Source organism: Tamandua tetradactyla, chromosome X (assembly GCF_023851605.1).
Source record: "Tamandua tetradactyla isolate mTamTet1 chromosome X, mTamTet1.pri, whole genome shotgun sequence".
Classification (NCBI taxonomy): Eukaryota; Metazoa; Chordata; class Mammalia; order Pilosa; family Myrmecophagidae; genus Tamandua; species Tamandua tetradactyla.
The window spans coordinates 69429394-69443289 of record NC_135353.1 but is presented as its reverse complement, the minus strand read 5'-3'; the positions used below and the strand labels follow the sequence as shown (position 1 = coordinate 69443289).

The 13896-nt window shown below is 41.5% G+C and overlaps 1 protein-coding gene across 3 annotated transcripts; it reads right to left on the bottom strand.

The window, feature by feature from the left end:
* Positions 1-2115: 2115 nt before the first annotated feature.
* On the bottom strand, positions 2116-11944 carry LOC143670167 (nuclear RNA export factor 1-like). Of its 3 annotated transcripts, XM_077144812.1 has the most exons (13): positions 11770-11944; positions 8243-8417; positions 7859-8018; positions 6654-6737; positions 6435-6539; positions 6238-6318; positions 6054-6123; positions 5807-5895; positions 5580-5687; positions 5303-5412; positions 3717-3753; positions 3334-3399; positions 3176-3250 (listed from the first exon to the last, which is right to left on the bottom strand). In XM_077144812.1, exons 1-13 carry the CDS (start codon positions 11771-11773, stop codon positions 3191-3193), a joined length of 1149 nt encoding a protein of 382 aa, XP_077000927.1. In that variant the 5' UTR covers positions 11774-11944; the 3' UTR covers positions 3176-3190. The 3 variants fall into 3 exon arrangements, with proteins under 3 accessions (XP_077000926.1, XP_077000927.1, XP_077000925.1); XM_077144811.1 differs by lacking the exon at positions 3176-3250 and adding an exon at positions 2116-3048 and having other exon boundaries at positions 6435-6737; XM_077144810.1 differs by having other exon boundaries at positions 6435-6737.
* Between the last annotated feature and the right edge of the window lie 1952 nt (positions 11945-13896).

The following is a 13896-nucleotide window of genomic DNA, read 5'->3' as shown; positions in this document are numbered from 1 at the left end:
CCAAAAGGCACATGAAGAGATGCTCAATGTCCCTGGCCATTAGAGAAATGCAAATCAAAACCACAATGAGATATCATCTCACACCCACCAGAATGGCCATTATCAACAAAACAGAAAATGACAAGTGCTGGAGAGGATGCGGAGAAAGAGGCACACTTATCCACTGTTGGTGGGAATGTCAAATGGTGCAACCACTGTGGAAGGCAGTTTGGCGGTTCCTCAAAAAGCTGAATATAGAATTGCCATACGACCCAGCAATACCATTGCTGGGAACCTACTCAAAGGACTTAATGGCAAAGACACAAACGGATATTTGCACACCAATGTTTATAGCAGCGTTATTTACAATTGCAAAGATATGGAAACAGCCAAAATGTCCATCAACAGACGAGTGGCTAAACAAACTGTGGTATATACATACGATGGAATACTATGCAGCTTTAAGACAGGGTAAACTTATGAAGCATGTAATAACATGGATGGACCTAGAGAACATTATGCTGAGTGAGTCTAGCCAAAAACTAAAGGACAAATACTGTATGGTCCCACTGATGTGAACGGACATTCGAGAATAAATTTGGAATATGTCATTGGTAACAGAGTCGAGCAGGAGGTAGAAACAGGGTAAGATAATGGGCAATTGGAGCTGAAGGGATACAGACTGTGCAACAGGACTAGATACAAAAACTCAAAAATGGACAGCACAATAATACCTAATTGTGAAGTAATCATGTTAAAACACTGAATGAAGCTGCATCTGAGCTATAAGTTTTTGTTTTGTTTTGTTTTGTTTTTACTATTATTACTTTTATTTTTTTCTCTATATTAACATTCTATATCTTTTTCGGTTGTGTTGCTAGTTCTTCTAAACCAATGCAAATGTACGAAGAAACGATGATCATGCATCTATGTGATGATGTTAAGAATTACTGATTGCATCTGTAGAATGGTATGATTTCTACATGTTGGGTTAATTTCTTTTTTTCCGTTAATTAAAAAAAAAAAGAGAAGGTGTAATTGGAGCTGAAGGGATACAGACTGTGCAACAGGACTGGATATAAAAACTCAGAAATGGACAGCACAATACTACCTAATTGTAATGCAATTATGTTAAAACATTGAATGAAGCTGCATGTGAGGTATAGGTTTTCTTTTTCTATTATCGTTTTAATTCTTATTCTGTTGTCTTTTTATTTGTTTCTCTAAATCGATGCAAATGTACTAAGAAATGATAAATATGCAACTATGTGATGATATTAAGAACTACTGATTGTACATGTAGAATGGAATGATTTCTAAAAAAAAATGGATTGAAGTTGTTGAAATACATGATTAAGACAATTTCAAATGATATTAACAGTCAAATCATGAAGCTTCTTCTGTACATCAGACAATAAATGGATAAAGCCCCCCCCCCCCCAAAAAAAAAGAAAGTAGAAAGACAGCCTACACAATGGGAGACAGACAATATTTGGAAATGACATATCAGATAAAGGTCTAATATCCAGAATTTATAAAGAGATTGTTCAACTCAACAACAAAAAGACAGCCAACCCAATTACAAAATGGGAAAAAGACTTGAACAGACACCTCTCAGAAGAGGAAATACAAATGGCCAAAAGGCACATGAAGAGATGCTCAATGTCCCTGGCCATTAGAGAAATGCAAATCAAAACCACAATGAGATATCATCTCACACCCACCAGAATGGCCATTATCAACAAAACAGAAAATGACAAGTGCTGGAGAGGATGCGGAGAATGAGGCACACTTATCCACTGTTGGTGGGAATGTCAAATGGTGAAACCACTGTGGAAGGCAGTTTGGCGGTTCCTCAGAAAGCTGAATATAGAATTGCCATACGACCCAGGGATACCACTGCTGGGAATCTACTCAAAGGACTTAAGGGCAAAGACACAAACGGACATTTGCACACCAATGTTTATAGCAGCGTTATTTACAATTGCAAAGAGACTAAAATAGTGAAATTGTAATGCATACCACACTCTGAAATCTGCTCTAAAAGTAATCGTTGCGATGTGTTTTGAAATGTACTGCTTTTTTTAATTTTTTTTTATTAATTAACGGAAAAAAATAAATTAACCCAACATTTAGAAATCATACCATTCTACATATGCAATCAGTAATTCTTACTTTTTTTTGTTTTGTTGAAGTCCATCAACAGACAAGTGACTAAACAAACTATGGTATATACATACGATGGAATATTATGCAGCTTTAAGACAGGATAAACTTATGAAGCATGTAATAACATGGATGGACCTAGAGAACATTATGCTGAGTGAGTCTAGCCAAAAACTAAAGGACAAATACTGTATGGTCCCACTGATGTGAACCGACATTCGAGAATAAACTTGGAATATGTCATTGGTAACAGAGTCCAGCAGGAGTTAGAAACAGGGTAAGATAATGGGTAATTGGAGCTGAAGGGATACAGACTGTGCAACAGGACTAGATACAAAAACTCAACAATGCACAGCACAATAATACCTAATTGTAAAGTAATCATGTTAAAACACTGAATGAAGCTGCATCTGAGCTATAGGTTTTTTTGTTTTGTTTTGTTTTGTTTTTTACTATTATTATTACTTTTATTTTTTTCTCTATATTAAAATTCTATATCTTTTCTGTTGTGTTGCTACTTCTTCTAAACCGATGCAAATGTACTAAGAAACGATGATCATGCATCTATGTGATGATGTTAAGAATTACTGATTGCATATGTAGAATGGTATGATTTCTAAATGTTGGGTTAATTTCTTTTTTTCCGTTAATTAATAAAAAAATAAATAAAAGCAGTACATTTCAAAGCACATCGCAACGATTACTTTTAGAGCAGATTTCAGAGTGTGGTATGCATTACAATTTCACGATTTTTGGTTGAGTGGCAACTTCTTCCATGTGATCCCAACATTATCCCTTTCCTTCTCCGGGCTTCAGTTTCTTCACTTAGTAAATGCATGTAAGTATGAAATGCAGCATGCTTCAGTTCTGCTCGAGGCTCCACAGTCATAGATCAAGTAATATCTGTAGGGAAGCAAAGGGGACAGGTTATCTGTGAGGTCTCAGCCCCTAAGGGGACTTAAATGCCCCTCCTCCCCATGAGCAGACCTGTGCTTGACTGGCCTGTCCCATCCCAGCCCTGCCTGCCTTGGTGTCCTAGGGGTAGTCACTCCTGCAGGAATTGCAGGACTAGACTCTTCAAGGTCTCAGAACCAAAGAAGCTCCCCTGGAATTAAAACAGTCCTAGGACCACAGATGATATCCCCTCCATGTGTACCACCCCAAGCCTGCTTGATGCTGCCTCCTCACCTGGCAGGTTGGAAGCCTCTTGGGGGCTTCAATGCCAACGGTGATTGATGATAACTCCTGGCCATCCTGGGGAAGGAAAGAGGAAGTCAGTGCAGACCAGGGAGGTGGCATTCGATGAGCAGTGAGATGAACAAGACTAGGAAAGAACGGGGATCAGAGGTCAGGTGTCAAAGGGCCCTAGAAATTCCATGGGCAAGTCTACCATTAGGGTCTTCTCCAGGGCATCCTGGAAGCCCGTAGAGAATGTCTGTAGGCTTTATTTGGCTTCCACATGGGTCTCTTCCAACGAGGTTCAGAAACAAAAATGTAACTTGGGAAAGACCTAAGGGAGGTCATGGGTGGCATCAGTGACAGATGAGTCAATGATAAAGGAATACACTTACCAGGCGTAGTAACTTGGGGAACAATTCCAGGATGGAGCTGTCAAAAATTAAGACCAAAGAGAGAAAAGAAAGTGAAAGCGTGGAGCTGCCCTGCCTTATGGAAGCAAGCACACTTACACCTGAGACATAACCCCATATGCCCCACCTTCACTCCAGGTCCACTGCCTCTTCAGGGACCCTGGAACCTGCTATGGAGTGACAAAAGAGGGAGAGCACACACATACACTCTCTTTCTTACTCTTTCCCTTACTCTCCTTCTACTTCTCCCCTCCCTTTCCTTCCTCCTGGGCAGCTTCAGCATGGACTGCTCTGACTCCCATGTGAAGCCACAAGAAGTAGCATTTTGAGCCCAAGATCCAGGGGTTCCTTCCCCTCCCTGGCTCCCTCACCTCCTTCAAGTCATCAGAGAAGGCTCTGAAGGGAACAGGGAATGGGGAGAGAGGCCCCAACCTCACTAAGTGTCCAGCATTCAGCCAGGACTGGCCTTATACAAGACCAGGATATTACTCAGGGGTGATGGCCCAGGATGTTGGGGTAGGGAGATGAGTGGGACAAGGCTCAGGAAATAGGGAAGGAATGACACAGGCGAGGGATGAGGACAGCAAGGGAGTATAGGTGTGGGAGGTAGATACGGAGGAGATATAGGAGAGTCAGTCAACACAAAGGAGAAAGGAAAAAATAGGAAAGGGAATGGAAAAGAGCTCTACTGTGGTGGTGTGGGCTAAGGAAAGAAAAGAGAGATAATGGAGAAATGGCTTCCCTGCTGCAGTCCTTGCCTTGTTCTGCTGCTGGTTGGTCCTGAGGCTCAAGGGAGGAACGGAAAACGTACACTTGTTGGGCTGGGCCCAGCATTTGAGCTTTTGTCACCGGTGTGAGCTCTACCAGTATCAGCTGGGCAGGGGAAAAGAGCAGCCCTAGGGGCAGGAGCTCTTCCCAGGAGTAAAAGGCCAGGGCCCCATACAGCATGGGATTGAGGGTCTCTGGTCACCTCCTATGGTCACCACATTTTCTCCTGATGTCCCCTGTGCCACCGGGCCTTAGTTGGTTCCTTGCCTGAGGAATCCCACCTGCCTTGGGCTACCCTGTGCTCCCGTGAAGGATCGGCAGAAGCCTGTGACACGGAGAGTGGGAGATGGACATGCCTCTCAGAGGGCTGTCCTCCTATCTTCTCCTCCACCTCTGCCCCTCTGCTTTCCTCACTCTGCCCCTGCCTCTGGTTGTCCTCTGCTTGCTGGCCGTGGCTCATCTCTGTTCCCCTGACTCAGGGAACCCAGGTTTCGCTCTAGGATGGCCCAGTCCTGGCATTGGGCCAGAGGACAGAGGAAGCAATGTAGTGGTAGCAGTCATTCTAGGGCTAGAGAAGGCTGGATGCAGAGAGACGGGAAACAGACCCCAGCCCCAGTGGGCCAGATAAGAAGGCAAGGAGATCTAAGCACAGCTGAGAGGCACAGAGAGAGAAGTGGGAATGATATGTAGTCCTCTCATAGGATGAGGGCTAACACCTCTTGCAGATGGGCACGTCAGGGTAGCTCAGGCTTCTAAAAGGGCAAAGTGCCCAAGGAGGAGTGATCGTGGATAACACTGACCTTACGTAGGTGGACTGATTTGAGAAGTTGTTGCACAATGGGTTTCCTTCTAGCCACAGCTCTTTCAGATTCAGCCCTTTCATCTTGTCCAACTCCCACACTGACTTCAGCTGGGGGGAATCAGGGAAAAGAAAAACCAGTGAAAGAGAAATACCTGGGCCCCTGCATCCCGAACGCCCATCCTCACCCACAAATACCTCCATCTGTCTGTTGACATCACCTAGATGAGCACTACCCCCACCCACACTCTAAATTTGATCAGACTCCCACTTCTCACTTCGTTTTGGGAGAGGTTGAGGATCTTGACTTTGGGGGCCTCCTGTATTATGTCAGATAAGCCATCCAGCCGGTACAGTTTGTTACCGCGCAAATTCAAAGAGAAGAGCTTTTGGGGAAGAAGAATTAGAGTGATAGTTATTATCTTGGGCTTTGGAGAAAAATCTGCTCTCTATCTACTTATTTCACCCCTCCACCTAAATACAGGCTCTGGGCCTGAGGCATCACCTCAGGGAACTCCTCTCTGATGATCTTCAGGGTGGCAGCCATGCAGTTTCTTCTATTCAGGATCATGTCAATACCATGGCCCACCAAGACTTCAGGAAGCCGAGAGAAGAGATAAGAAGGTTGAGAGGGTCCCAGTTGGACTAGAGCCAGCCCCAACCCCGTTATAATTTACCATCGCTAAATTTGCCTCATAAGCAGACCCCTAATCTGCCCTCTGCTGCCCTAAAATGACTACTGTCAGTCATACCTGGATCAAAGCGTAAGCTCTGGAGGTCAAGAGCTCCCTGGAAGGCATCATATCGTTTGTACATGGTCAGCTGCAGAAACAGATACAACTCTGAGCTATGGGGAGTGATGGGGAAATTGGGAGGGGAGGCAAGAAGAGGTGGGTCTGGATATGGAATCACAACATTATCTTGAGTCTGCATTACCTTTAGCTGCTCCATTTGTTCTGGATTCAACTGATACTGCACAGAGTGGGGAACAGAAGAGGGGTTGACAAAGATATATATCTGCATAAAGAGAGGTAGGGTAAGCACTGGGAACTCTAATCCCAAAGAAGACAACCCAGTCCCTGGCCTGTACTCCCGCACCTCGGTTTGGCATGGTTAATATCTTCGACACAAACCTTTCGGTTCTCCTTATCACAAATCTTGACGTTGACATCCTTCAATGCAGAGGCAGTGCTAGAGTCCTGAACAAAGAATTTGGCCCAATCTTTCACATAGTGAAACTGTAGGAAAAGGAGGCAACAGCAATAGTGTTGTAGGCATGATCCCACTTGCTCAGCAAGGCCCCCTTTATTCTCCCCTGTGCCCACACATACAGTTTCACCATTCTTTCTTACATCGACTGGGGTGAAGGGGACACTGCAAAAACTCTGGATTGAGTCCAGTAGCCATGCCCTGTTATATTTTCTCCCATACGGAACCTAGAGTTGAAAAGGAAGGATGGAAGACAGGAGTGACCACATGGAATTAAGGCTGGAGAACAGACCTTTTTCTAAAGAAATGACCATTGCCATGCGTGCTGATTTGAAACTGTCGTGTACCCCAAAAGCCATGTTCTTTAATCCTCATTCGATATTGTTGAGTGGGAACTTTTTTACTGTTTCCACGGAGATGTGATCCACCAATTGTGGGTGGTAACTTTTGATTAGATGGTTTCCGTGGAGATGTGTCTTTACCCGTTCAAGGTGGAGTTGCTTACTGGAGCCCTTTAAGACAGAATCATTTTGGAGAAAGCTTTAGAGCCCACAGAGCCCACATGGCCAGGGACCTTTGGAGACGCAGAAGGAAAATGCCTCCAGGGAAGCGTTATGAAATGGGAAAAGAAAGCTAGCAGACAACATCATGTGCCTTTTCAGCTGAGAGAGAAATCCTGAGCATCATCAGCCCTTTCTTTGGAGTTAAGGTATCTTTATCTGGATTCCTTAGTTTAGACATTTCTGTAGCATTGGAACTGTAAATTTGCAACTTAATAAATTTCCTTTTTAAAAGCTGTTCCATTTCTGGTATATTGCATTCCATCAAATTACAAACTAAAACACCATGATTTCTTTTTTTGCGTGCCAAAGGTAGATTTTCTAAATCCCCTTTCTGTCCATTCAAACGCTCTCCTGCAATTAATCAAGTTAAGGTGTTAGACGTGATCTTCCTTTTTAAAGATTTTTGTAGAGTCTGACTAATGCAGATCCTGCCTGCCCCTCTCACCAAGGACTCTAGAGATTCACCACACCTCCCCTTCCCATACACACAGCTACAGCAAAACTGAGGCATCTGGTGGGAACTTGCTCCAATTTCTTGGCAGTAATTTCCACCTTTGCCTTTAGCCAACCTCCCCCAGCCATCCTGCAGCCAGCCTTTTCCATTTACACTGCTTCTCTGAACCTGCCTTTAGATGATCAAGGATGTTAACTCCTAGCCATAAAACAGACAGATTACAAACCCCACCTGTTCCCCAGAAAAGCACCTCGTGTCTCTACATAGACCAACATAACTTGCCCTGATCTGTATCTCCTGTACATTCCATACTTTTTGCCAAGATACTCACTGTGACCTTGAACCATCTTCCTGGGGTTCCATCCCGCCTTTCCTTCTCCACTGCTGTCTCCAGAGGAAATCTCTCTTTCCACATGTCTATATCAGTACGGAGGTGGCACTGATAATGCCATTGGCCACTCTTAGGGTAGGATTGCTTTGCACGGGGATTACTATGAGGAAGCAGATGGAAGGAAGGGGTCTAAGAGTGCTAAAAACATCTTCTCCACTCCCTTGCCCCACCGATACCAGGCTACAATAAAGTTCGCACAACCAGTAATCTTGTCCTAGCATTCCTCACTCTGCTGGGTTGCAGAAGAGAAAAATTATATAATTAACTACAGGGGTATTTATTCCACTGACTAGTACATGCCAGCCATACTGACAGGTTACTTACTATCTTATTCCGGGTTCCATATAGGGACCACTCATTGCTGTATCTCCTTCTTCTTCCTGGTAGGATGAACGATAAATGGCAGAACTGCCTCGTCCATACCAATTTCTATACCTCCTTCGGGAAATACCCCAGCATCTTGCTCTTCTTTGAAAGGGGGCACGGCTCTCATTGTACTCTGAAATTAGGAAGAACAGAATAAAATAAATAAAACTCAAACCAAAGCAAGGTAGAAAACACATCAGTAATCTGAATAATAGACCAATGCCTTGCAATTAATGAAGAAATATCCCTGATTTTTATATTCTGCAAGACAGATAACACAGTGCTTAAAATTTGGGAGACTCTGCCTTTGTTCTGCCTCCAGGGGCATGAGAGGTGGGGAGCATTTAGAGCAGAAGGTGAGGATAGTGGGAAGGGTTTGGGCAGAGGGTCCAGCTTGGGATGTTAGCCTTTTCTATGCTGTTTTCAGGCTGAGTGATCGGGACAAACTGCTTAACATTTGTAACCCTCACTTTGCTCCTGTACTCTAGGTGGATAATGCAATCTACCCTGAATGTGTGGTGTTTTGTTGCAAGGGTTAAAGTTGAGTTCTCCATATGAATGGAGAATAGGAGAAATGAACGATAAGTCTGAAGAAAATAACCAGAATTAAGCCTGGCAAGAAAAAGTGGAGAATACTGAAAAGAAAGGTTAAAGAAGATACAGTGAATAATATTTAAAATTAATATATGCTTAATTGGAGTCCCAGAGTGGAGAGAACAGTGCAGAAGCAGTGAAGAGATCATGGCTGAGAAGTTTCCAAAAGTGACAAAATACATCAAGTCACGATTCATGAAGCACGATGTATGCCAAGCCTGGAAGGGTATGAGTAAAATCAAACCTAGGCCTCTCTTAGTAATACTGTGGAAAACCAAAGAAAGAGAAAAAAAAATATTCAAAGCTAACAGGAAAAAAAGAGAGATTACCCTTAAAGGAGCAACAAACTGGCCTATTTTAAAAGACACAATGGTAGCTTGAAGTGAAATTATGTCTTCAAACTGCAAAAGAAAAGTAACTGTCAGCCTAGAATTCCAAACCTAGAAAGAAGTTATCTTTTAAATTTGGAAGACATAGAAATGCTAAGGTTACAAACTTCAGGCAAATTTGGTATTAAAAGACTCAAATAGAATACTAATAGTTCTTCTTCAGGTAGAATAAATACAATCCTAAGTGGAACCACATAGATGCAGGAAAGGAAGTACAGTGACACTGGCAAATATGTAGACAAAACTAAATGAGTATTGACTGTATAATACAATTGCAATAATTTCTTCAGGGATTTAAAATATACATACATATATATATAATTAAAATGCATGACAATAAGTCAAATGGATTCAGTCTGTTTGAAAGTCCCTGCACTGTATGTAGACATGTAAAAGAACTAATGTACACTAGACTGTGATAAGGCAAAGATGTTGCAATTATAAGAGTAAACACTACATGTATGGTCAAAGGAGGTTTAACTACCTAACCAAAAAAATTTTAAGAGTAAACACTACATGTATGGTCAAAGGAGGTTTAACAACCTAACCAAACGAGATAAAAACTGAATACTTAGAAATATTAATCATTTCGAAGGAAAAGAAAAGAAAAAGAACTTGGAACAGGCAAAAATAAGGTAAAACAAACAGCGATATCTATATTTAAAACAAACTATATCTGTTACTACATCAAATGTAAAACAGACTAAATATTCCAAATAGAAAGGTAGACGTTATCAGGCTAGATGAAAAGCAATCAATCATACACTCTTAAAGAAACACATGTAAAATTCAGCAATATAGAAAATTTGAGAATTTCAATCCCTTCCTGGTTCACTGTGCCCCAAGAGAGGAAGTCCAGTTGCTGAGCTGAAGAGAAAGCTACATATGAGAGTGTGAACGTTTGGAGTGAGGGAAGTGTAAGACAGGTAGAGTGATACAGATCAAGTGTCAAGTAAAGAATTGTAATATTTTTATTTTTTATAGAACAGTACTATGTGAACATTTTTCTGAAAAGGTAAATATAAATGAACGCTTTTCATTTGTTACTAAAATTAAATTTGTTATTAAAAGACTCAAATAGAATACTAAAAGTTCTTCTTTAGGTAGAATAAATACAATCCTAACTGGAACCACATACATGCAGGAAAGGAAGTACAGTGACACTGGCAAATATGTAGGCAAAACTAAATGAGTATTGACTGTATAATACAATTGCAATAATTTCCTCAGGGATTTAAAATATACATACATATATATACAATTAAAATGCATGACAATAAGTCAAATGGAATCAGTCTGTTTGAAAGTCCCTGCACTGTATGTAGACATGTTAAAGAACTAATGTACACTAGACTGTGATAAGGCAAAGATGTTGTAAGTTTAAGAGTAAACACTACATGTATGGTCAAAGGAGCTTTAACTACCTAACCAAATGAGATAAAAACTGAATACTTAGAAATATTAATCATTTCGAAGGAAAAGAAAAGAAAAAGAACTTGGAACAGGCAAAAATAAGGTAAAACAAACAGCGATATGTATATTTAAACCGAAGTATATCTGTAACTACTTCAAATGTAAAACAGACTAAATATTCCAAATAGAAAGGTAGACGTTATCAGACTAGATGAAAAACATTCAATCATACACTTTTAAAGAAACACATGTAAAATTCAGCAATATAGAAAATTTGAAAATAGAAAAATGGCAAAAAACATGCCCTTTCAACACTAAACGACTGAAAGCTGGTATAACCATATTAAGGATAGAAAAAGTATACTTTAAAGAAAAACATTACCACAAGAAAAGAGGGAGATTTCATGATGGCTCAATTCAAAAAGAGAATATTAATAAAACAATTTAAAATTTGTGTGGACCTCTTATCATCGAGCAGAAATATACACAGTGAAAACTGACAGAATATATGGAGAAATAGACAAATCCAGAGTGACAGTGGGACATGTTAACATACCTCACTGACTGACAGATAAATAGGCAGACAAAAAGCAATTAAATGGAGATTATTTAAGTAAACAAAATTTACTTTACTGACATAGAACACTTTAAGTTACACGGAACATTCCACAATACATCATACTTTGCCATAAAGCAAGCCTCCCAAAGTTTCTACAGGGGCAATTCAATCTACCTTGAATGGTTGGAACAAGGGAATTACCGAGTAATGGTGGGTTCCCCGCCCCTCCCCCACTTCTAGCATGAATCCCCAAAACCTTAATTTCCAACACCCTCCACCCCAGGTGGCCCTCCAGTCACCCAAACCTTGAACCTGAGAGGATCATACAACAGGTCTTTCCCCTCAACCAGAGGGACAATTTCACCTCAGCCGTGACCACAGCCACAGGAGAGTAGAAAAGTGAGCCTGTGCCCTCACACCCACCCCAACTAAACGGGGTCCCCTGGGTGTCCGTTGAGGTGGGTGGGGGAGGGGCCCAGAACCCCTGCCGTGTGGAGGCTGAGACGGAGCCCCTGGCACTATCAACTCACCCATGGTGTGGCCTGTGGACAGAAACTTGTCACCACTGTCCTCACAGACTGTTCGTGGGGGGAGTCAGCAGGTTCGGGAGATCGGGGTTTACGATAGTTCGAGAGAGGCTGAAGAGAAAAGTTAGCGCAAGCTCCAAACCACCTTGTCACCGCCACAAGATGGAGTCCTCACAGGAAGTCCCTGTCCTGAGGGCACGGGGGGGGGGGGGCTGGGGGCGACAACTTCCTGTTCTTACTGCCCCCTAAGGTTTGCTACCAGCCTAACAACCAGGGAGCTGTTTCCAAAGGAGCCATCCCTGCAGATGTGCTTAACTAGTCAGGGAGGCTTTAGTTCAATCTCCGTTCGGCATTACATCGTGTTCCTTCATTCTGCAAATACAGAGAACTCTGAGGACCTGTTGTAGGTTTAGACCCTGCATTTGCTGTGTTGTATATCTTCTTTTAGGTATTTCTCACAAGGGGGCTGTGATTGCAAAATCACCAGGTCCTTTCTGAGTTTGCTCAAGCTCTGTGAGATGCGGAAGCTTGTCTAAGGGGTAATTTAGAGACTAGGTGGAGATTCACAGACCAGAATTGAGCTTTATCGAATGGACACGATCCTGCCATGCATAGTTTTCATAAAAGATCGCTGCAATATACAGAATTTTCTTAAGGAAAGGCAAAGTTTTGGAAAGATCTGAAAAGAGCTAAGTGACAGGATATAACAATAAGCCCATCCAAGAGAGGGGACTGTAGGAGCAGACCTGGGATGTGTAAAGGAAATAGCAAATAGAGTATGACGGGTCACTGGAATGAGAGTAGAAAAAATATATATATATGCTTTTTCCTTTAAAGAAAAATATAGCTAAATAGACCGCAGCGCCCTCGTGGCCGGAAGTGGAACTGCAGCTCTAAAAGTCTCAAGCAAGGGGACTTTGTGAGAGAGATTAACGGAAGGGGAGGGTCCTTAGCTTCAGTGCATTAGCCAGAAGTTTCTGGAATTTTCCATCCTCAGGCATCAATCCCTTCCTGGTTCACTGTGCCCCAAGAGAGGAAGTCCAGTTGCTGAGCTGAAGAGAAAGCTACATATGAGAGTGTGAACGTTTGGAGTGAGGGAAGTGTAAGATAGGTAGAGTGATACAGATCAAGTGTCAAGTAAAGAATTGTAATATTTTTATTTTTTATAGAACAGTACTATGTGAACATTTTTCTGAAAAGGTAAATATAAATGAACGCTTTTCATCAATTGATTATTAGATTTTTTAAGCATATCAACAAATTTACCTAATTACAGAATATTAATCACTAAAAACGTACATTTAGAAAATGAAATCAGGTTCCATCTACATGATCCCCTCACACGGACCTATATCTATCCATACAAATAGACAGGTGCACATTTTCCAGATGTGTTTCTCTTTAGATAATGTGTTTACCTACCTTAGACATTTATTTTTTGAATTTGCAGTCACATAAATTGGCATTATCATTTATGACTTTTTACAGATTTTCATTTCTTCAACTCATGTAGTTTGGCATCTGTCCAGATATTTATTGGAGAAGCATTTTGTTTCTTAGGTGAATTATTTCTTCCTATCTCTTATCCATCTTTACTAATTAGCCAAAGTCCGTTATGTTCATGCATATTAGCACAAATCCTGTAACACTGTTTGAAAATATTTACTCTTGAGTTTCACAGTTTTAATTTTTTTCTCTTGACTGTCGAGAAATTGGTTTTAAATTTTCATTGATATTCTGAATTAAAAATCATACAGCTCATGACAGAAAAGAATTGAGTAATCACTGGGGGCCCATTAAATACCAGAACACTGAGGATTCCAGTATTCAGATCTTTAAGGCTTTGGGACACAGTGGAAAAAGCTTTAGACCTAATTCTACATTTGTGATTAGTGGCGATAATAATTGAATACTTGTTTCAGTTAAGGGAGATACCATGTGAAGTGCCTCTGACTTAAAGCAATTCTGATTAATTCCCTTCCTTTATGGAGGTCACCTTTCTGTACTTCCTGCCTGGGCACCGCGCACTACCTCCAGAGCAGGCCAGTCAATGTGGCCCTACTTTTAGGACTCTGAGCCTTAAGGGCAGGCTTTTACACCCACCATCATCCTTACCACCAAGGTGAAGGT